Genomic DNA, 24,722 nt, shown 5'->3' with positions numbered 1-24,722 from the left:
AGTCAATGGGTTGGGTGGGAGCCAAAGGTTGTGAGCTGGGACGGGCGACAGCAGAAAACCACTAAAGTAAAGAGGATCACAATCTCCCTCCGAGGATTTGCCAGCATCTGGCTGAGCCCCCTATAAATCAGGCGGCTGCAGTGAAAACAATGGCATCAAAACCTCTGTTGCTCCGACAATGCTCAACGGCAGATTTGCCTCAGAACTGCACGGACTAATTGGCCCTACACCTCTCCGAGGCTGGAAAACTATGTCATTAGATGCACAACTGTCAAAGGAAACATATCTCCGGAACAAGTGTGATTTATGATTCTAAGCGTCGAGTCAAATTTCAGGAGAGCTACGATTCCATTCAGAAATGTTCACTATTGCATTCAATTGCCGAAAATGTGCATTGAGATAAAAGAAAACAGCTCCACATATCGGAATTTGCAGACAAATGCAATCGGAAGAATTAGCAAGAAGAAATCTTGCTATTATAATAACTGTGTGCGTCTTCCACAGAGTAAATAGGAATCTGAGGGGTAAATCTTTCACACAAAGGGTGGTGGGTGTATGGAATGAGCTGCCAGAGGAGGTAGTTGAGGCAGGGACGATCACAACATTTAAGAAACATTTAGACAGGTACATGGGTTAGAGGGATATAGGCCAAACGCAGGCAGGTGGGATTAGTGTAGATGTGTAGTGTAGATGGACCATGTTGGTCGGTGAGGATGAGTTTTGCCTAAAGGCCTGTTTCCACTAGGGATGCCAACTGTCCCGTATTAGCCGGGACATCCCGTATATTGGGCTAAATTGGTTTGTCCCGTGCGGGACCACCCTTGTCCCGTATTTGACTGCTACTACTCGGGTCGAGGGGCCTGTCGAGTCGGAGCGTCGCATCCGGCCCAGCCGCACCCGTCCCGACGTAGTGCAGCCCGTGGAGTGCAGCTCAGCCAGCTGTCCGACCTTCGGACCTTTGCTTACCGCCGACACCACCACCCCTCCTTCTCGTGGCCGATCATCGGTTCATGAGTTGGATGGTGTACCGGCCCGGGCCAAAACTCCTCAGCTGGCCCGCCGGCTGGGCCTTGTGTGCAGTCCAGCACCCGGGCCAACTCATCATTCACCCAGCCACGGCCGAGTCGGTCAACGAATTGCTGTTGGGAATTTGTCCGTTTGTTTGAACTTTTGTCCCTTATTTGGGAGTGAGAAAGTTGGCAACACTAGTTTCCACGCTGTATGACAATAGACAATAGACAATAGGTGCAGGAGTAGGCCATTCGGTCCTTCGAACCAGCACCGCCATTCAATTAGATCATCCCCAATCAGTACCCCGTTCCTGCCTTCTCCCCATATCCCCCGACTCCGCTATTTTTATGAGCCCTATCTAGCTCTCTTTTGAAAGCATCCAGAGAACCTGCCTCCACCGCCCTCTGAGGCAGATAATTCCACAGATTCACCACTCTCTGTGAGAAAAATGACTCTAGTAAACTGTGAACAAGACACATTTTTCAGCTTGTCGCTGTTGACCTGAGCACATCAGATGTAGGAATGTTTACAATGTCAAGTAAGTCCTTGATGGAACCATTAGGGGATGGAACAACCACAATGATTTGAGGCCATAACATAAATATTCTTATACCTTTGAGAAAACTGCTCTGTGCTGATAAATATGATACCCAGCACCAGTCAACACACTTCCCAGGAGAGAATTCTATCACACAACAATAAATTATAATTTAATTGTCCACAGCATCTCTTCTAACAATTATAAAATGAACATAAACATAATAACAAGGTAAACATGAGGCAGCACGGTGGCACAGTGGTAGAGTTGCTGCCTTAAAGTGTCAGAGACCCAGGTTCGATCTTGGCTATGGGGCTTGTCTGCACGGAGATTTTACCTTCTCCCCGTGACCTGCGTCAGTTTCGTCCGGGTGCTCTGGTTTCCTTCTGCAAGTTTGTAGGTTCATTGGCTTCTTTAAAATGCCCCTCGTGAGTGGGGTAGAACTAGTGTACGGGGGTGATCGCTGGACGGCTTGGACTCGGTGGGCCAAAGGGCCTGTTTCCACGCTGTATCTCTAAACTAAACTAGAGGACAAAGGAAAACATTGCTGCCTTACAGCGGTGTCACACTTAGGAAACCTGAACGGAAACCTCTGGAGACTTTGCGCCCCACCCAAGGTTTCCTTGGGCTTCCCGGAGGTTGCAGGTGGTTGCCGGAGGTTGCAGGTAGTGGAAGCAGGTAGGGAGACTGACAAAAACCTCCGGGAACCTCCGGGAACCGCACGGAAACCTTGGGTGGGGCGCAAAGTCTCCAGAGGTTTCCATTCAGGTTTCCTAAGTGGGACAGGGGCATTATTACAGGGTTTGCAGTGCTGGAGACCCGGGTTTAATCCCAACTACAGGTGCGGTCTGTACGGTGTTTGCACGTTCTCCCCGTGACTGCTTGGGTTTGCTCAAGGCCTTCGGTTTCTTCCCACACTTGAAAGACGTACAGGTTTGTAGGTTAATTGTCTTGGTGTAAATGTAAATAGTCCCCAGTGTATGCAGGAGAGTGTTAATATGCGGGGATCGCTGGTCGGTGGGGACTTGGTGGTTCGATGGGCCCTATTTCACTAACATAACTATTTGCACTAACCTAACCTAAATAAGTTTTATTATGCAGAAAGATCCTTTCCTTCTTTGAGCAATACTCCAGTGATAAATAATGTCACAAAAACCATAAGGACATTTAGTTGTTTACAGTAGAAGGTTTTTATTTAAATTCATCCAAAGAGACTGGCGACTGCAACCAGCTGAACTTCTGTGCACAGTTACTTCATTAGTGCTGTATAATAATTCCCCTGTGGTATTGGTATTGTCTAACAAGTGCGGATTTAATACGCAAGCAGTCACCAGAATTTTAAGTCATGCGTGTTGTTGGGATAAGTAGACTCTCATCGCACGAGTATATATATTTAGAAATGAGAGTTTGTCAGGCAGTGGCACTTAAATAGTAGTGGGAGACGAGACTTGACTCATTCCACTTCCCTGACTGGCACCTCCAACTAAATGTAGGTCCTGGCAACAGGCAGCTGCACGCTAGCTTGAATTTGAAGGGGATGCAGATTGCTTGACTGATGCTTAATACAAGAATGAAAGCTCGGCATTAACAACCTGGTCTGGTGCTGCGCTGGGCTATTCCAGAACCTTGAGGAACAGCGTCTCATCTTCCCACCTGCCACACTACAGCTCTCAGAAGTCAACAATGATCGCAACAATTACAAATAACCAGCCTTCCCAATCTCAACTAGCCTTCCCAAATACTGGATGTACGCAAGAGAGAGTTATAGCCCTGTCCCACGGTACGGGTTCATTCCAAGAGCTCTCCCGAGTTTAAATAAAATCAAACTCGTGGTAAGCACGGAGAATGAACGTAGCGGGTACGTCGGAGCTCGGGGACGTCTCTTAGCGCTAACGGCAGGTACTCGGGAAGACTCGCTAACGGCAGGTAAGCACGGGAAGACTCGTGAAGATTTTTCAACATGATGAAAAATGTCCACGAGAGCCCCGAGTACCGATGAGTGGCCATTAGCGTCAATCTCCGAATTCGAATCAGGGCAAACTCGGGAGAATTCTTGGAATGAACTCGTACCGTGGGACAGGGCTTTTAGGTTTAGCTCTTAGTGGCTAACGGAATCAAGGGATATGGGGAGAACGCAGAAACAGGGTACTGATTCTGGATGATCAGCCATGATATTGACTGGCAGTGCCAGCTCGAAGGGCTGAATGGCCCACTCCTGCACCTATTTTCTATGTTTCTATGTTTCTTTCAGAACCAACTTGTGCTGATGCTACAGAATCAACCTCTGATGTTAATGAGGATTTCTTTATCCAGGGACAGTTTCTTCCCAGCTGTTATCAGGCAACTGAATTATCCTACCACAACTAGAGAGCAGTCCTGAACTTCTATCTACCTCACTGGACTTTCCTTGATCAGACTTTACTGGCTTTACCTTGTACTAAGCGTTATTCCCTTATCATGTATCTATACACGGTAAATGCTCGATTGTAATCATGAATTGTCGTTCTGCTGTCTGGATAGCACGCAACTAAAGCTTTTCATTGTACCTCGGCACACGTGACAATAAACGAAACTGAACTGAACTAAATGTTGCACCCTTTATCCTGTATCTGTGCACTGTGGATAGCTTGATTGTATCCATGTATAATGGAGTCATAGAGTGGTACAGTGTAGATACAGTAAGGAGATGTTGTGGAATACTGGAGTGTTTTCTCTAGAACGTTGGAGACAGAGAAGGGACCTGGTAGAAATGTATGAAATCATGAGAGGCATAAATAATGCCTACATCCAGAACCTTTTTCCCAGGGCGGAAATGTCAACCATGAGAAGGCGTATATTTAAGGTGAAAGAGGTAAAAGAGATGAGCAGGGCAGGTTTCTTTTTCACACACAGAGAGTGGTTGGTGTCCGAATCACATTGACAGAGAGAGAGAGGGTGGAGGCAGATATGATAGAGGTGTTTAAGAGTCTTCTGGGGTGGCACAGTGGCGCAGCGACAGAGTTGCTGCCCTACAACAGTAGAGACCGGGGTTCGATCTTGACTACGGGTGTTGTCTGTACAGAGTTTGTACATTCTCCTCATGACTGCGTGGGTCTTCTCCGGTTTCCTCCCACAGACAGGTTTGTAGGCGTGTTAGCTACCGTAGATTGTTACTGGTGCGTCGGATAGAACGAGTGCGCAGGTGATCACTGGTCGGCTGGGACTCGCTGTATCTCTAAACTAAAATAAATTAAACTGAACTGAAACACATTCCAAAGATGTGCAGGTTTGTAGGTTAGTTGGCTTCTGTAAATATTGTAAATTGACCCTAGCGTGTAGGATAATGCTGGTGTACGAGGTAATCACTGGTTGGTGCTGACTCGATGGGCCGAAGGGCCTGTTTCCGTGCCGTATCTCTAAAGTAAAGTCTAAAGACATGAATATGCAGGGTGTGGAGCAATATGGATCACATGCAGGGAGAGAGGATTAGTTTATCGTGGCATTATGTTCGACATGGACATTGTGGGCCGAAGGGCCTGTTGCTATGATGTATTGTTCCGTTCTATGTTCTATGTTCACTCTTTCTCCTCTCAAACTGTTCCTTCTTCTGATGAATGGTCAACATTAACTTCTGCTCCTTTTTCCCACAGATGGTTTTTGACAGGTTCATCGTTTTCTGATTTTATTTCAGTCTGTCAGATCATTGGGTTGCCCATGGCAACCAGTACATCGCTTGAGGTCAACAAGATGTTGCAAGCGGGTTATGCAACACTCCTTCCTCATAATGTTATCCGCTTTGTGGCACAAACTATATACACATTCTGCAAGAGTTGGTCTTTGAAAAGAACGTAAATCTTATGTCACCACTGTTTCAATACACAATACATTCTGCACAATGCGTGGGAGACGGGGTGTGTGGATTTTCATAATATTATTATAATAAGTGATTTTCAAAAACCCTAAACTTCACCAAAGTATTTTACTTCAAGGCAACGTGTGACTGAATGATTTGGTTACCTGACAGCTCCTCCGCAAGTGGACGCGGAAATAAAATCAAGTAAGACATCGGAAAACATCCCTGTGTGTGTTAGACCATAAGACGCGGGAACAGAATTAGGCCATTCGGCCCATCGAGTCTGTTCCGCCATTCGTTGTAAATGAGAAAGTGAAGTACTGTAAGTGTGCTCAATCTAAACTACCACATGAGAAGCAGTATCTTTTCCCCGGGGTAGGAATGTAAGAACCTTGTTCCCAGGGTGGAACTGTCAAGGAATAGAGGACTTAGGTTGAAGGCAAGAGGGGCAGAGTATAAATATGTTCATAGGTTCTTTTTTTTAAAATTAAAAAGCATATGTACTAATGATAATAAACGACAAACTGGTTACAGAGTTCTCACATAACTTCAATTTTTATTTAAAGAAAAGAAATAGGGAAAGAAAGAGATAAGAGAAACTGTAAACTAATAGAAAGAAATAAAAAGCAAGAAAGAAAGGAGATTACAAATATAAAGATTGTGGAGATAGATCCAGGAGATGTTGAGTATAGTTGTTCATCCAACCCGAAACTCAAGTTGTGACTTTAATTTTGTGTTAAACCAGTCTACTTTAAAAAAAATCAATAAATGGAGACCATATTTTAAAAAAATAGTCTGGTTTGTCAATTAAGACAAATCTTATTTTTTTCCAAATGCAAGGTCTCGGTCATTTCCGTAACCCACATTTTAATTGTGGGGGTTGCTGTTTTTTTTCCAAAATTTAAGTATTAATTTTTTTGCAGTTATTAAACTGTAATCATGAAAGTGTCTCTGGCTTTTCGTAAGGATTGTGGTATGTTCTGATTATCCTAATATTATTAATTTTGGATCTGGGTCCAATTGATTATCGATAACTTAAGAGATAATTTTGAAAATGTTCGTCCAAAAATGTTGCGTTTTTATACGTTACAAACGTTGGCTTCTTGAAATTGACGTTCATCACAGAGAGGGGAAGTACTTGGGAAATGTTCATAGGTTCTAAGAGGCCCCAAAGCAGAAGCGTCCACGTCGTAGGGCTGGAAACTGGAAGTATCTCGAGCTAATTCTGCTACCACCGTCATCTATTGCGACAAGTGACGGCTCCCACTGATTGTCGCCGGAAGTTTGCGTCCTTTTCTGGACGGACGATGACAGCGAGGTCAACATTTGAAACATGGAAGATTGACACGAAAGAAGAAGCAGGTTCTCAGAGCAGAATTAGGCCATTCGGCCCATCAAGTTTCTCACAGAGAGTTGTGAGTCTGTGTAATTCTCTGCCTCAGGCCGGTTCTCTGGATACTTTCAAAAGAGAACTGGATAGGGCTCTTAAAGTTAGCGGAGTCAGGGGATATGGGGAGAAGGCAGGAACGGGGTACTGATTGTGGATGATCAGCCATGATCACATTGAATGGCGGTGCTGGCTCGAAGGGCCGAATGGCCTACTCCTGTACCTATTGTAAGTCTACTTCACCATTCAGTCATGGCTGATCTTTTACCATCAATCTACACACAATACCCCAGAATGAAGAAGCGAAAATAAGTGTTTAGAAATTTTTGCAAAGTAATTAAAAAGAAATAACTGAAATATTACAGTTACATAAGTATTCAGACCCTTTACTCAGTCCTTTGTTGAGGCACCTTTGGCAGCAATTACAGCCTCAAGTCTTGGGTATAACGCTACAAGCTTGGCACACCTGTATTTGGGTAATTTATCCCATTCTTCTCTGCAGATCCTCTCAAGCTCTGTCAGGTTGAATGTGGAGCGTCGATGCACAGCTATTTTCATGTCCTTCCAGAGATGTTCGATCGGGTTCAAGGGTTTTCGATCGGGTTGGATCGGGTTCCGGCTGGGCTGGACATTCACAGACTTGTCACAAAACCACTCCCACGTTGTCTTGGCTGTGTGCTTAGGGTCGTTATCCTGTTGGAAGGTGAACCTCCGCCCCAGTCTGAGGTCCTGAATGTTCTAGAGCAGGTTTTCATCAAGGGTCTCACTGTACTTTGCTCCGTTCATCTTTCCCTCGATCCTGACTATTCTCTTAGTTACTGCCACTGAAAAACATCCCCACAGCATGATGCTGCCAGCACCATGCTTCACCATAGGTATGGTATTGGCCAGGTGATGAGCGGTGCTTGGTTTCCTCAAGACGTGATGCTTGGCATTCAGGCCAAAGAGTTCAATCTTGGTTTCAATCTTGGTTTCAATTTTGGTTTCATTCTTTAGAGTTCTCTCGGTGCCTTTTGGCAAACTCCAAGTGGGCTGTCATGTGCCTTTTACTGAGGAGTGGCTTCCGTCTGGCCACTCTACCATAAATGCCTGCTTGGTGGAGTGCTGCAGATATAGTTGTCCTTCTGGAAGGTTCTCCCATCTCCACAGAGGAACTCTGGAGCTCTGTCAGAGTGACCATCGGGTTCTTGGTCACCTCCCTGACCAAGGCCCTTCTCTCCCGATTGCTCAGTTTGGTCGGAGGTCTACGGACAATTCCTTCATCTTCATGGCTTGTTTTTGCTCTGATATTCACTGTCAAGTGTGAGACCTTATATAGTCAGGTCCCAAATCATGTCCAATCAATTTAATTTACCACTGGTGGACTCCAATCAAGTCGTAGAAACATTTCAAGGATAATCAATGGAAACAGGACGAACCCAAGCTCAAATTTGAGTGTCATAGCAAAGGGGCAGGAGTAGGCCATTCGGCCCTACAAGCCAGCACCACCATTCATTGTGATCATGGCTGATCATCCACAATCAGTGCCCCGTTCCTGCCTTCTCCCCATATCCCCTGACTCCGCTATCTTCAAGAGCCCTATCTAGCTCTCTCTTGAAAGTATCCAGAGAACCTGCCTCCACCACCCTTTGAGGCAGAGAATTCCACACTCACAACCCTCTGTGTGAAAAGGTGTTTCCTCATCTCCATTCTAAATGATTTATCCCTTATTCTTAAACTGTGGCCCCTGGTTCTGGACTCCCCCAACATCGGGAACATGTCTCCTGCCTCTAGCATGTCCAAACCTTTAATACTGTTTCAATAAGATCACCCTCTCATCCTTCTAAATTCCAGAGTATACAAGCCCAGCTGCTCCATTCTCTCAGCATATGACAGTCCCTCCATCCTGGGAATTAACCTTGTGAACCTACGCTGCACTCCCTCAATAGCAAGAATGTTCTTCCACAAATCTGGAGACCAAAACTGCAAACAATACTCCAGCTGTGGTCTCACTAGGGCCCTGTACAACTGCAGAAAGACATCTTTGCTCCGATACTCAACTCCTCTTGTTATGAAGGCCAACATGCCATTTGCTTTCTTCACTGCCTGCTGTACCTGCATGCATACTTCCATTGACTGATGAACAAGGACCCCCAGATCCCATTGTACTTCCCCTTTTCCCAACTTGACACCATTTAGGTAATAATCTTCCTTCCTGTGTTTTGCTACTAAGTAGATAACCTCACTTTTACCCACATTAAACTGCATCTGCCATGCATCTGCGCACTCACCCAAGTCACCCTGCATCCTCCTCAGATCACACTGCCACCCTGCTTTGTGTCATCTGCAAATTTACAATGTTTACAATACAAATTTACGATTGCAATGTTACTTGTAAACTCTTCATCTAAATCATTAATATACTGTATATTATAAGTAGCTGCGGTCCCAGCACTGAGCCTTGCGGTACCCCACTAATCGCTGCCTGCCATTCTGAAAGGGACCCATTAATCCCTACTCTTTGTTTCCTGTCTGCCAACCAATTTTCTATCCATGTCAGCACTCTACCCCCAATACTATGTGCCCTAATTTTGCCCACTAATCTCCTACGTGGGACCTTATCAAATACTTTGCAAACATTTCTAAACATCTGTTTTCGCTTCTTCATTCTGGGGTATTGTGTGTAGATTGATGATAAAAAAAAATGTTTTAATCCATTTGAAAATAAGGCTGTAACGTAACAAAATGTGGAAAAAGTGAAGGGGTCTGAATATATTCTGAATGCACTGTAAGTCGATTGGTATCACTGAACACAAGTAAAGATCTCAAACTATGAATCACCATAGTTTCATTTCCGAAGAATACATTTGAACTCTTGAACATTAAAACTTTCAAAACTTCTAAATACATGAAAAGAAAACAACGATGTGTTCAGAACAAAATGTTCAATTCTTTGTAGATTTTATCCTTTTGAAGAAGGGCCCTGGGCCGAAACATCATCTATCCATGTTCTCCAGTGATACTGCTTGACTCGCTGAGTTAAATCCAGCAGTTTGGCTCTTTCATAGATTTCACCGAAGCTTACCCAAGATGAATAATTTAGTTTAGAAGCCGGTGAGTATAGAAGCTGGGATGTAATGTTAAAATTGTACAAGGCATTGGTGAGACCAAATCTGGAGTATGGTGTACAATTTTGGTCGCCCAATTATAGGAAGGATGTCAACAGAATAGAGAGAGTACAGAGGAGATTTACTAGAATGTTGCCTGGGTTTCAACAACTAAGTTACAGAGATAGGTTGAATAAGTTAGGTCTTTATTCTCTGGAGCGCAGAAGGTTAAGGGGGGACTTGATAGAGGTCTTTAAAATGATGAGAGGGATAGACAGAGTTGATGTGATCAAGCTTTTCCCTTTGAGAATAGGGAAGATTCAAACAAGAGGACATGACTTCAGAATTAAGGGACAGAAGTTTAGGGGTAACATGAGGGGGAACTTCTTTACTCAGAGAGTGGTAGCGGTGTGGAATGAGCTTCCAGTGGAAGTGGTGGCGGCAGGTTCGTTGGTATCATTTAAGAATAAATTGGATAGGCATATGGATGAGAAGGGAACGGAGGGTTATGGTATGAGTGCAGGCAGGTGGGACTAAGGGAAAAAAATTGTTCGGCGCGGACTTGTAGGGCCGAGATGGCCTGTTTCCGTGCTGTAATTGTTATATGGTTATATGGTTTAGTTTAGGGATGCAGCGTGGAAACAGGCCCTTCAGCCCACTGAGTCCACGTGACCAACCATCACCCGTACGCTAGTTCTATCCTAGATACGCTGGGACAATTTACAGAAATCAATCTACAAACCTGCATGCCTGTGGAATGTGGGAGGAGACCACAGCACTCGGAGAAAACCCACACGATCACAGGGATTCCCTTTATCATGTATCTGAACACTGTGGATGGCTAGATTGTAATCAAATGTAGTCTTTCCGCTGACTGGATCGCACGCAACAAAAGCTTATCATTGTACCTCGGTACACGTGACAATAAACTAAACTAAACTAAAAACTATGAAATGTACAAACTCCGTTCAGGCGGCACCCGTGGTCAGGTTCGAACCCACGACTTTGGAGCTGGAAGGCAGCAACTCTACCACTGCGCCACTGTGTCGTCGTATATCTACACATAGAAATCAATGTCATAAATGCATACTATTAAGTGTTCTTATGGACTCTGTGTGTACACACACATACCTGTGCTGTCATCGTAGACTACAGTGACAGTTTTCCATTTGAAGTAGTGCACCAGATCTAGGATGGCCTGACTGAGGGACGAGAAGTCCGGGTACAGGTTGACGTAGAAGGAATCCCTGTTGTCTGAGACCTGATGCTTCCACCGGGTTTGTATGTGCGGGACGCCAAGGGCGTTGCAAATGGACTGCACTGCGTTCGCTGAGGAACTATGGGAAGGCCCAAAGATGGCCGCCACTCCCAGAGAGAGCTGATCGCAAGCTGAAGAAGAGATGGATAATCATGTCAATAACGAGGCGAGGGAACGCCAGTAGACTAGAATAGTAAAACACAACAACAGGCCCATCGGCCCATCATGCCCATCCAGAATGGGAGGGCGAAAGAAATATATAGTAAATGTACTATAATACACTGTAACTGAACTGAACTTCATAGCAAAAGCATTTGAGTATAGGAGCAGGGAGGTTCTGCTGCAGTTGTACAGGGTCTTGGTGAGACCACACCTGGAGTATTGCGTACAGTTTTGGTCTCCTAATCTGAGGAAAGACATTCTTGCCATAGAGGGAGTACAGAGAAGGTTCACCAAACTGATTCTTGGGATGTCAGGACTTTCATATGAAGAAAGACTGGATAGACTCGGCTTGTACTCGCTAGAATTTAGAAGATTGAGGGGGGATCTTATAGAAACTTACAAAATTCTTAAGGGGTTGGACAGGCTAGGAAGATTGCAGGAAGATTGTTCCCGATGTTGGGGAAGTCCAGAACAAGGGGTCACAGTTTAAGGATAAGGGGGAAGTCTTTTAGGACCGAGATGAGAAAAACATTTTTCACACAGAGAGTGGTGAATCTCTGGAACTCTCTGCCATAGAGGGTAGTTGAGGCCAGTTCATTGGCTATATTTAAGAGGGAATTAGATGTGGCCCTTGTGGCTAAAGGGATCAGGGGGTATGGAGAGAAGGCAGGTACAGGATACTGAGTTGGATGATCAGCCATGATCATATTGAATGGCCATGCAGGCTCGAAGGGCCGAATGGCCTACTCCTGCACCTATTTTCTATGTTTCTCTCCAGATATGCTGCCTGACCCACTGAGTTACTCCAGCATTTTGTGTCCATCGTGGGAAATAATTAGTTTTAACTCTTAGGGCGAAAGGAATCGAGGGATATGGGGAAATAACAGGGACGGCCTACTGATTTTAGATGATCTGCCATGTTCATATTGAATGGCGGTGCTGGCTCGAAGGGCCGAATGGCCTACTCCTGCACCTATTTTTCTACTTTTCTATAATGTTTTGGATCGGGATACTTCTTCCAACTGATTGTAGGGGTGAGGGGGGTGGGCTGCTGGAAAGAAAACTGAAAGAGAGAAGGTTCAGGACTAATCATGGCAGGTAAGTTCATCCCGTTGTGTAGTAGGCGACACAACTCTTTCATACCATGAGGTTGTACTTTGTCCTTTCAAAATTAAATTTTGCTCTTAGATAGCCTGCATTTCATTTCCTTTACCATCGTAACTTTTTTGCATATCTTTCATACATTGTTCTTTATCGCTCCACATCATCGTCTATGTCTCTCGTTTCCCTTTTCCCCAACGAGTTTGAAGAAGGGTCTCGACCCGAAACGTCACCCATTCCTTCTCTCCAGAGATGCTGCCTGTCCCGCTGAGTTACTCCAGCTTTTTGTGTTTATCTTCGGTTTAAATCTGCAGTTCCTTCCTGTACATTTTATTCAATAACATTTGCTGACTAAAACTTCGACTAATACCTGAGTATTTCAGGGAAATCTATCCAGGTCTTATGATCCGGAGAAAGTATGGAGCACTTTACCTTTTCTGGATGCCTCAAAACTGTCGTAAATATTTATCCTTTGGATGTCGTAGGTCAATGTTGTGTTCGGCAACAGAGTCCTGTTTCGGTTGATTGTATTTAAAGCAAATTTAAAGGCGAGTTCCTCTGCCCCAGATGGGCTTTTTTCCACCGACTCAAAAATGCCTCCTGAAACAGAAAAGAGATTGTTGTGCTTTAATTATGTCCTTTAAATAGTTCTTTAAGTAAGTAAGTTTATTGGCCAAGTATTCACATACAAGGAATTTGCCTTGGTGCTCCGCCCACAAGTAACAACATGACATACAGTGACAGTTACGAATGACTCAGAAAACACTAAACATTAATAATAAAAAAACATTAATGATAAAACACCATTGATCAAGCATGTGAACCAACAAAATACCAGATCAAAGGGAGGCTACAGATTTTTGGCTGTTGAGTAGAGCAACTACTCGTGGATAAAAAGTGTTTTTATGTCTGGCTGTGGCAGCTTTGACAATCCGGAGTCGCCTTCCAGATGGAAGTGATTCAAAGAGTTTGTGGCCAGGGTGAGAGGTGTCAGGGATGATCTTGCCCGCTCGCTTCCTGGCCCTTGCAGTGTACAGTTGGAGGGAGGGTTGCAGCCAATAACCTTCTCTGCTGATCGGACGATTCGCTGCAGCCTCCAGGTGTCGTGCTTGGTGGCTGAGCCAAACCAGACCAGGGTGGAGAAGGTGAGAACAGACTCTACGATGGCCGTGTCATTATACGTACTGACAACTGAACAATGAAATTCTTACTTGCAGAAAAGAAAAGTAAATCAGCAGGTCAGACAGCTTCCCTGGAGAAATGTAGGAAAGAAATGCAGATGCATAGAAACATAGAAACATTGGTGCAGGAGTAGGTCATTCAGCCCTTCGAACCAGCACTGCCATTCAATATGATCATGGCTGATCATCCAAAATCAGTACCCCGTTCCTGCTTTGTCCACATATCCCTTGATTCCGTTTCCATGTGCAGGTTTACACTAAAGATTTGCACAAAATGCTGGAGTAAATCAGCGGGACAGGCAGAAAAGGACGACAGATGGCACAATGGGCTAAGTGTTCGGCTGGCAAACTGAAGGTGGCCGGTTCGAATCCTGCTTGGAGTGTTTACTGTCGTTGTGTCCTTGGGCAAGACACTTCACCTACCTTTGCCTGGGACTAGAGACGGAAATTAGCTACTGATTGGCTACAATCTCGCATATTTACATGCAAAATGTTCATTAATATGCACTGTCCCTATAAACAAATTATTATTATTATTATTATTATTAATCTCTCGAGAGAAGGAATGGGTGATTTTCAACTCGCTGAAGGTCCTTCTTCAATCGAGTCCCTTTTTTCAGACTGAGAAGAGATTCAATCCGAAACGTCACCCATTCCTTCTCTCCAGAGATGTTGCCTGTCCCGCTGAGTTACTCCAGCATTTTGTGCACATCTTTGGCATCCTTGGAGAACATGGATCGGGGTCTGAAGAAGGGTTCCGATCTGAAGCATCAATTATCCATGTTCTCCAGAGATGCTGCCTGTCCTACTTAGTAATTCCAGTGCTTTTTTCTGTAAATCAGCATCTGCAGTTCTTTGTTCCTAAATTGTTCCTTGCAGTGGTTTAACAGGCCCGTAAATGTGATACACGCAGGTAGTATATCAGTTTGAAAAATTGAATGAATTAATAACTGTAGTACGAGTGCAAAAACCCAAGGTGTAGTTGAGAGAGGGTAAGTGATGGAAGATAGAGGATGAGGGGTGATCTTAGAGAGGTGTATAAGAGGTGTACAAGCGGTGGAGGCAGGTTCTCTGGATGCTTATAGAGAGAGCTAGATAGGGCTCTTAAAAATAGCGGAGTCAAGGGATATGGGGAGAAGGCAGGAACGGGGTACTGATTGGGGATGATCAGCCATGATCACATTGAATGGCGGTGCTGGCTCGAAGGGCCGAATGGCCTACTCCTGCAGCTATTGTCTATTGTCTATTGTCTAAAATCATGAGAGGAATAGATTGTGTAGCCTCTTTCCCAGAGTAGGAGAATCGAGGACCGGAGGACATAAGTTCAAGGCAAAGGGGAAAAGATTTAGAAACATAGAAACATAGAAAATAGGTGCAGGAGTAGGCCATTCGGCCCTTCGAGCCTGCACCGCCATTCAATATGATCATGGCTGATCATCCAACTCAGTATCCTGTACCTGCCTTCTCTCCATACTCCATAATAGGGATCTGAGCAGTCACCTTTTCACACAAAGGATGGTGAGTGCCAGAGGAGGTAGTTGAGGATGGGACTATCCCAACGTTTAAGAAAATGTCAGACAGGTACATGGACAGGACAAGTTTGGAGGAATCTGGACCAAATGCAGGCAAGTGACTAGTGTAGATGGGACATGTTGGCCAGTGCTGAATGGCCTGTTTCCACACTGTATCACTCCAATGACTGTAGAAAAACATAAACTGAAAATATATATTGTTTTTTGTGAGTGAATATGTTTTGGAGGTCAAAACAGGAGAATGGTCAGCTGAATATGAAGAAAAGTCAGACTTTGAACGAACAAGGTGGGGGGGAAAGAACTAAGGGGGATTCAGCGCGGGATACTTTGTAACTTTATGTTAATAGTACCCTTTATGTGGCAACTATTTGTATACCTTGGGTATGCAAGCCAAGAATTTCACAGTGACTTGGCACATGTGACAATAAAGTATTCATTCACTCAGAAATATAGTCAATAGCAATGATATTGAAGGCCGGCAAAGCTTACAACATGTAAATGTTTTCATAGAGGCATACAGCCTGGGAACAGCCCCCTCGGCTCTACACAGCAAGACGCCCCATCTAAGCAAGTCCTATTTGCCCGTGTTTAGCCCATATCTCCCTAAACCAGAGGTTCCCAACCTTTTTCATCCCATTTACCCCTGGCAACTTTGATAGCACATAACAATGCTATTTCATTTATTTATGAATAACTAATGATGAACAGAACCAAACACCGTCGGTCAATGAGAAAAAATATGTACAAATCCAGAATCAACAAATTTATCCCCTGGGTAGGCAAAATTTACCCCCTGGAGGTAAATTTACCCCAAGTTATTGTCCCTTGCCCTAAAGCTTTCCTATCCATTTAGATGCCCAATTGTCATTTAGACGCTATTCTAGTACCTAATTTAACTACCTACTCTGGTAGCTACCACTCTCTCAGTGAAAACATAATCCCTCAGATTCCTATTCAATCTTTCCCCTCTCGCCTAAAAGCTATATCCACTGGTTCGTGATCTGTCTGCAATGGGTATAAGACTTTGTGCATTCACCCTTTGCATTCCCCTTATGATTTTATACAGCTCTGTAAAATCACCCCTCAGCCTCCTGCGCTCCAAGGAATAAAGACATTGCTTGCTCAACCTCTCCCCATAGCTCAGAGCCTCGAGTCCTGGCAACACCCTAGTAAATCCTCTCTACACTCTTTCCAGATGTTCACCCTTCCGGTGGCAGGATGATCAAAGTCGAGCACAATGTGCCAAACATGGCCTCACCACCACGTCTTGTGCAATTTAATGCATAATAATCGAGCTAAAGTATCGAATCCAAATGGAAAGCTGCATTCTTTATACTGAAGAATTAATGGTGAAAATGTTACTGTGAGAACAGGCGGCACAGTGGCGCAGCGGTGGAGTTATTGCCTTACAGCGTCAGAGACCCTGATTCGATCCTGACTACGGGTGCTGTCTGTATGGAGTTTTAACGTTCCACCTGTGACCACGTGGGTTTTCTCCGGGTGCTCCGTTTTCCTCCCACACTCCAAAGACGCACAGGTTTGTAGATTAATTAGCTTCGGTAACAATAGGAAATTGTCCCTAGTGTGTGCAGGGATAATGCTAGTAGTGTACAGGGAACCCTGGTCGGCGCGGACTCAGTGGGCCAAAGTGTCTGTTTCTGCGCTGTATCTCTAAACTAAACTAAACTAAACATGACTTTAACTTAAGACAGACACAGAAAACTGGGGTAACTCAGTGGGGCAGGCAGCATTTCTGGAGAAAAGGAATAGGCGATGTTTCGGGACTCTTCTTCAGAAGGAGAGTCAGGGGAAAGAGAAACGAGAGATATAGACGGTGATATGGAGAGATATAGAACAAATTAATGAAAGATGTGAACTTGACAGGAATTTATGTACACCATCAGTTTTGTTCAACTTATTTTGCCAATAACCATCAACAAAGTCAAATGTCAGAAAAAGCAGTGATCTATGAAGAACTTTAACGTGTCATACATTTTTGTTAATGAGCCACGGTGTGTCACTTGGCTTAGCTATCTGCCTTCAATATAAACACACACTGACACCTTCACTCTTTAGCAAAACAATTAAGGATGCCCATGGGTTGGCATGAACTCCAATTACATTATCTGCTAACATATGATTAATATGGTGCTTGACTTCCCCCTTCTGTTGCACATTTGTACCATTCTTGAAAGCGACCGTAACAACAGTTGTGGAAAACGGACCTTCGCGATTGCGTTCTCCTCCTCTCTCCGGAGACAGTTTCACAACCTCCTCTCTAACTGCACACCTTCTGTGATCCCCCCTGCCCTCCAACTGTACGACACCCACCCTCCCATCCGCCCGCCCTCGAGCTCCTCCTCCTCCTCCCCTTTTCCTTCTTTCTTTCCCCCACCCCCCATCAGTCTGAAGAAGGGTTTCGGCCCGAAACGTCGCCTATTTCCTTCGCTCCATAGATGCTGCTGCACCCGCTGAGTTTCCCCAGCAATTTTGTGTACCTTCGTGATTGCAATCTGGCTGCTTGCAGAAAGCGCCAATATTGTTTGACACAGGACAATGCAGTAGCATAGTGGAAGCATCACCTACACATTGGCAATATTTTTTAATAAATACTAAGTTTATCACTGTTCTATCTCAATAAGGATCTTTCTACAATTAATATGTCTGTGATACATTAGATTAGCACCAGAATCAATCCCAATTACATAACAAGAAATTGCATTGAATAGGATTGAGTTGCATTGCAGAGTAGGCTTGATGGGTCGAATGCCCTAATTCTGCTCCTATAGAAACATAGAAACATAGAAACATAGAAAATAGGTGCAGGAGTAGACCATTCGGCCCTTCGAGCCTGCACCGCCATTCAATATGATCATGGCTGATCATCCAACTCAGTATCCTGTATCTGCCTTCTCTCCATACCCCCTGATCCCTTTAGCCACATCTAACTCCCTCTTAAATATGGCCAATGAACTGGCCTCAACTACCTTCTGCGGGAGAGAATTCCAGAGATTCACCACTCTCTGTGTGAAAAAAGTTTTCCTCATCTCGGTCCTAAAAGATTTCCCCCTTATCCTTAAACTGTGACCCCTTGTTCTGGACTTCCCCAACATCGGGAACAATCTTCCTGCATCTATCACTTATGAACTTATATGTAATCAATCTGAATATAGTATATTCGTAGTAACTCAGGTCCGCTCTCTCGTTGTTGAATGGTTGATAGAATGGACCCAGAATGGTTCATTTGTATGTAAATATCTCACAAGATATATGTTTAAGAGTTTCCCTTGCACATCAGTCATCGCATCTGCCAAATTATTCAGGTGATTTTCTCTTAATTAACAACTGTGAAGCTCACCAGCAAATCTTCATGATACGTCAACAGTCTGTTGGTAAGGAGGTGATAATAAACCCTGTATTTACTCCAACACATTTGCTAGTGGCTACCCAATTTAACTAATGTGTTCTGAACGTGTCAAGTACTTTACTTTGGTTTATTAAATTGAAAACCTCCTTTTTAATGCACTATTTTGAGAAGCATGTAATGAATAGCACATGTACCAAGTCTGCCATTCTGAGTTCATTTATAAAGGTGAAATTATATTATTTATTACAATAATTACAGTGAGGTCTTGAGATGGAATAACTTGCAAGACAAATTTAAGACTTTCCAATGCATATACACCTGATTTTATCCATCATGTTAAAGACATGAAATTCAAATATAAATCACAGCATGGTTTTAGTTCAGCCTGACACTTTATGGCTAATGCCATTGGCAGCCAGCTGTTGAAATTCAGCGAAAGATGTTTAGTTTAGTTTAAAGATACAACGTGGAAACGGGCCCTTTGGCCCAACAAGTCCACGCCGATCAGCGATCACCGCACACTAAAGGGCCTGCCCCAATTACCTGTCCTTGGCACGCAAATTACGTGACCTCGTGGTCGCGTTGAGGCACACGGGCATCGTTTGGCCGAGCAGGGCCGGTCCCACATAGAAGCGTGGAGGAGTATGTAGTTGTGCGCGACATCGTGCGGGGCTCGAAATTTTTGTAGTGAACGAAATCTTCGCGCGCCAAAGGCCTATCGCGGAACTGACGGCCAAAGTGGGACAGGCCCAAGACCCTGGCGCGAGGCAACGTCTCACCTCCAACAGCTGCAGAAGCTGGCAAGCGATCGCCGAACTCGGCCTGGGGCTCACGGTCCGGATCCGCCCCCACTTCTACTCCCAGAGCGGGGCCAAGAAAATTGAAGATAGACACAAAATGCAGGAGTAACTCAGCGGGACCGGCAGCATCTCTAGAGATAAGCAATGGGTGACGTTTAGGGTCAAGACCCTTTTTTTAAGACTGAAGAAGGGTCTCGACACGAAACGTCACCCATTGCTTCTCTCCAGAGATGCTGCCAGTCCCGCTGAGTTACTCCAGCTTTGTGTCCATCTTCAAATGATGCCACGCGCTCCAGAAGGCTGTACGTACGCATGTAATCGCGCCCGACCTTCGCGGGACCGTCAGGATTACACACAAAGACACAAGGTTGAGAGATAGACACGAAATGCTGGAGTAACTCAACGGGACAGGCAGCACCTCTAGATAGAAGGAATGGGTGTTGTTTTAGGTCGAGACCCTTCTCCAGACTAGAGTCAGGGGAAAGGGCAACAAGAGGTATGGATGGTGATGTGGAGAGATATAGAACAAATGAACACAAGGCTTGTTCTGCTTCATTTACACTGCTTCCACTTGCCCGTTAACAGGTGATTTGTTGCCTTTGAGTAATTAACTCGTATTAATTAAACAAGAGAGCTTGCTTCCAGAAGGACATCTGCCGCTAACAAGCACCACAGTGCCAATGCCAACACTGTGTCATCAACTGAAACAACCTTGCCCTTCCATTGCTCTGGGACCATTCAGTGCCAGGCAGGTGGGACTAGTTCAGTTTAGTTTAGTTTAGAGATATAGCGCGGAAACAGGCCCTTTGGCCCACCAAGTCCACACCAACCAATAGACAATAGACAATAGGTGCAGGAGTAGCCCATTCGGCCCTTCGAGCCTGCACCACCATTCCATATTACAATTACAGCACAGAAACAGGCCAACTCGGCCCTTCTAGTCCGTGCCGAACACGTATTCTCCCCTAGTCCCATCTACCTGCACTCAGACTATAACCCTTCATTCCTTTCCCGTCCATATACCGATCCAATTTATATTTAAATGATAAAATCGAACCTGCCTCCACCACTTCCACTGGAAGCTCATTCCACACAGCTACCACTCTCTGAGTAAAGAAGTTCCCCCTCATGTTACCCCTAAACTTCTGTCCCTTAATTCTCAAGTCATGTCCTCTTGTTTGAATCTTCCCTACTCTCAGTGGGAAAAGCTTATCCACGTCAACTCTGTCTATCCCTCTCATCGTTTTACAGACCTCTATCAAGTCCCCCCTTAACCTTCTGCGCTCCAAAGAATAAAGACCTAACTTGTTCAACCTTTCTCTGTAACTTAGTTGTTGAAACCCAGGCAACATTCTAGTAAATCTCCTCTGTACTCTCTCTATTTTGTTGACATCCTTCCTATAATTAGGCGACCAAAATTGTACACCATACTCCACAATTGGCCTCACCAATGCCTTGTACAATTTTAACATTACATCCCAACTTCTATACTCAATGCTCTGATTTATAAAGGCCAGCACACCAAAAGCTTTCTTTACCACCCTATCTACATGAGATTCCACCTTCAAGGAACTGTGCACAGTTATTCCTAGATCCCTCTGTTCAACTGCATTCCTCAACTCACTACCATTTACCATGTACGTCCTATTTTGATTTGTCCTGCCAAGATGTAGCACCTCACACTTATCAGCATTAAACTCCATCTGCCATCTTTCAGCCCACTCTTCCAACTGGCATAAATCTCTCTGTAGACTTTGCAAATCTACTTCATTATCCACAACACCACATATCTTAGTATCATCTGCATACTTACTAATCCAATTTACCACACCATCATCCAGATCATTGATGTATATGACAAACAACAGTGGACCCAACGCAGATCCCTGTGGCACCCCACTAGTCACCAGCCTCCAACCTGACAAACAGCCATCCACCATTACTCTCTGGCATCTCCCATTCAGCCACTGTTGAATCCATCTTGCTACTCCACCATTAATACCCAACAATTGAACCTTCTTGACCAACCTTCCATGAGGAACCTTGTCAAAGGCCTTACTGAAGTCCATATATACAACATCCACTGCTTTACCCTCATCAATTTCCTGAGTAACCTCTTCAAAAAATTCAAGAAGATTAGTCAAACATGACCTTCCAGGCACAAATCCATGTTGACTGTTCCTAATCAGACCCTGTTTATCCAGATGCTTATATATATTATCTCTAAGTATCCTTTCCATTAATTTGCCCACCACTGACGTCAAATGTGATTCAATGTGATTATGGCTGATCCACATCCACAATCAGTACCCTGTTCCTGCCTTTTCCCCATATCCACTGACTCCGCAATATTTAAGACCCCTATCTAGCTCTCTCTTGATAGTATCCAGAGAACTGGCCTCCACCGCCCTCTGAGGGAGAGAATTCCACAGACTCACAACTCTCTGTGTGAAAACGCGTTTCCTCATCTCCATTGGCTGACCCCTTATTCTTAAACTGTGGCACCTAGTTCTGGACATCAGGAACATGTTTCCTGCCTCTAGCGTGTCCAAACCCGTAAAAATCTTATATGTGTCAATAAGATCCTCTCTCATCCTTCTAAATTCCAGAGAATACAAGCCCAGCCGCTCCATTCTCTCAGCATATGACAGCCCCGCCATCCCGGAAATTAACCATGTAAACCTACGCTGCACTCCCTCAATAGCAAGAATGTCGTTCCTCAAATTTGGAGAGCAAAATTGTACACAATACTCCAGTTGTGGTCTCACTAGGGCCCTGTACAACTGCAGAAGGACTTCTTTGCTCCTATACTCAACTGCTCTTGTTATGAAGGCCAACATATCATTCACCTTCTTCACTGCCTGCGGTACCTGCATGCTTACTTTCATTGACTGATGAACAAGGACCCCCAGAGCCCGTTGTACTTCCCCTTTTCCCAACTTGACACCATTTAGATAGTAATCTTCCTTCCTGTTTTTGGTACCAAAGTGGATAACCTCACATTTATCCACATTAAATTGCATCTGCCTTACATCTGCCCACTCATCCAACCTGTCCAGGGGTCATCGTGCACGCTAGCACTACCCGACACCCACACTAAGGCCAATTTACAACCTCTACCGAAGCCAATTAACCTACAAACCTGCACATCTTTGGAGTGTGGGAGGAATCTGGAGCACCCGGAGAAAACCCACACGGGTCATAGCGAGAAGGTACAAACTCCGTACAGACTGCAGCCATGGCCAGGATTGAACCTGGGTCTCTGACACTGTAAGGCAGCAACTCTACCGCTACACCACCATGCCGCCACTAATGTCGACGGGACGTGTTGGTAAATGTGGGAAAATTGGGCCGAGGGCCTTTTTCAAAGCTGCATAACTCTTATGACTCTGTTGGAGTAATGATATTAGGAAGGTGTCATTCCCCTAACATTTACCTGAATTATACTTGGATTATGGGCCATTGGCCTCAGCGAGAGGTTGCATCAACGTTTTCTCTGTTTTCTCTGGAATGCCCAAAGTTGTGGGGAGACCCAATAGAAGTATATAAAATCATAAGGGGCATAGATAGGGTAGACATCCTTTTACCAGGATGGAAGCATTAAATAATAGAGGGCAAAGGTTTAAGGTGAGTCAAAGAATCATACAGTGTAGAAACTTGTTCTCCGGCCCAACTTGCCCACACCAACCAACATGCCCCACCTACATTCATCACACCTGCCTTCCTTTGGCCCATATCACTCTAAACCCACCCTATCCATGAACCTGTCCAAATGCTTTTGAAATGTCCTGATAGTACCTGCCACAACTACCTCCTCTGGCAGCTCGTTTCATACACCCAGCACCCTTTGTATAAAAAAGTTACCCCTCGGATTCCTATTAAATCTTTCCCCTTCACCTTAAACGTAGGTCCACTGGTTCTTGATTCTTCTACTCTGGGGAAAAGACTTTGTGCATTTATTCCTCTCATAGATTCATAGAGTCTTACAGTGTGGAAACAGGCCCTTCGGCCCAACTTGCCCACATCGGCCAAGATGTCCCATCTACACTAGTCCCACCTTTGGCTCATATACCTCATAAACCTGTTCTATCCATGTACCTGTCTAAATGTTTCTTAAACATTGTGATAGTACCTGCCTCAACTAACTCCACCGGCAGTTCGTTCCATACACCCACCACCCTTTGTGTAAAAAAGTTGCCCCTCAGGTTCCTATTAAATTTCCACCCATCACCTTAAACCTATGTCCTCTGGTTCTTGATTCCCCTACTCTTGGTAAAAGACTGTGCATTTACCCGATCTATTCCTCTCATGATCTTATACACCTCTCTAAGATCACTCCTCATCCTCTTGCGCTCCAAGGAATAAAGCCTTCGTGTGAACCTCTTCCTAGACACAGCTACCCATGCCAATCCAAGGAGTAAAACACCTACAACCAAGATGTGGTGTTATAAAATAATTTAATAATCTCAGATCAAGATCATCCAGCACAATAATCCTTAGAGGATCAACTCTAAAAGAGGTACAAAGGCAGAGATATCTGCCGCTATAAACTCATAATTATTGAAAGTGGCCAATAATGTAGTCAGGAAGACTTTCAGAACATTAGTCTTCATCATTTAGGGTATAGAGTATAAAAGTTGGGGTCTTATGTTATAATTGTACAAGGCATTAGTGAGGCTGCATTTAGAGTATTGTGTTTAATTTTAGTCACCGTGTTATAGGAAAGATATTGTTAAGCTGGAAAGTGTGCAGGGAACATTTATGATGGTGTCACCAGAATTGGAAGGCCTGAGCTATCGGGAGAAGTTGAGCAGGCTAGGATCGTATTCCTTGGAGCGCCTAAGGACGAGGGATGGTATTATAGAAGTGTATTCCTCATGAGAGGAATTATTATGGTAAATGCACAGAGTCTTTCACCAAGAGTAGGAGAATCAGGGACCAGAGGACGTAGGTTTAAACTGTTTAGTGCCAACCCTCAGGTTTTGGCCAATAGTGGGGGAAACAAAACTTGGCAGAAAACTTGGCAGTCTGAAGAAGGGTTTTGGCCCGAAACGTTGCCTATTTCCTTCGCTCCACAGATGCTACTGCACCCGCTGAGTTTCTCCAGCATTTTTGTGTACCTTGGCAGTGAACATGTTGAGGCGAGAAGGAAAATATTTGATAGGGACTCGAGGAGCAACTAAGGAACACCAAATGTAGTAGGTTTATGAAACGGGCTGCCGGAGGAGGTAGTTGAGAGAGGTACTATCACAATATTTAAAAGACATTCGGATGGGTACATGGAAAGGTGCAGAGGGATATGGGCCAAACTCAGGTGGTGTGACTAGTGTAGTTGGGCATCTTGGACAAGTGTATGACTCCATGCGCAAGTTGAGAAAGTAATTTGATAAACCTACAGGAGTCTGAAGTTTATAAAAAGGGATAAAAGAGTGTAAGAGACTGTAAGTTACGATAAATCTCTTTAAGA

The 24,722-nt window shown here is 44.5% G+C and overlaps 1 protein-coding gene across 2 annotated transcripts in view; it reads right to left on the bottom strand.

Moving 5' to 3' along the window:
• The window catches only part of grik2 (glutamate ionotropic receptor kainate type subunit 2), a 495,196-nt gene that overhangs the window by 283,795 nt on the left and 186,679 nt on the right, over positions 1-24,722 (bottom strand). For both annotated transcript variants that reach the window (XM_033021917.1, XM_033021916.1), the window contains exons 3-4: positions 12,808-12,975; positions 10,986-11,243 (exon numbers count right to left, since the gene is read on the bottom strand). In XM_033021917.1, the coding sequence (XP_032877808.1) occupies positions 10,986-11,243; positions 12,808-12,975 (426 nt within the window). The remainder of the gene's footprint in view (positions 1-10,985; positions 11,244-12,807; positions 12,976-24,722) is intronic.

This window comes from Amblyraja radiata, chromosome 5, assembly GCF_010909765.2.
Source record: "Amblyraja radiata isolate CabotCenter1 chromosome 5, sAmbRad1.1.pri, whole genome shotgun sequence".
Classification (NCBI taxonomy): Eukaryota; Metazoa; Chordata; class Chondrichthyes; order Rajiformes; family Rajidae; genus Amblyraja; species Amblyraja radiata.
Note: the sequence above shows the minus strand (reverse complement) of the source record. Positions and strands in the feature narration are given on the sequence as shown.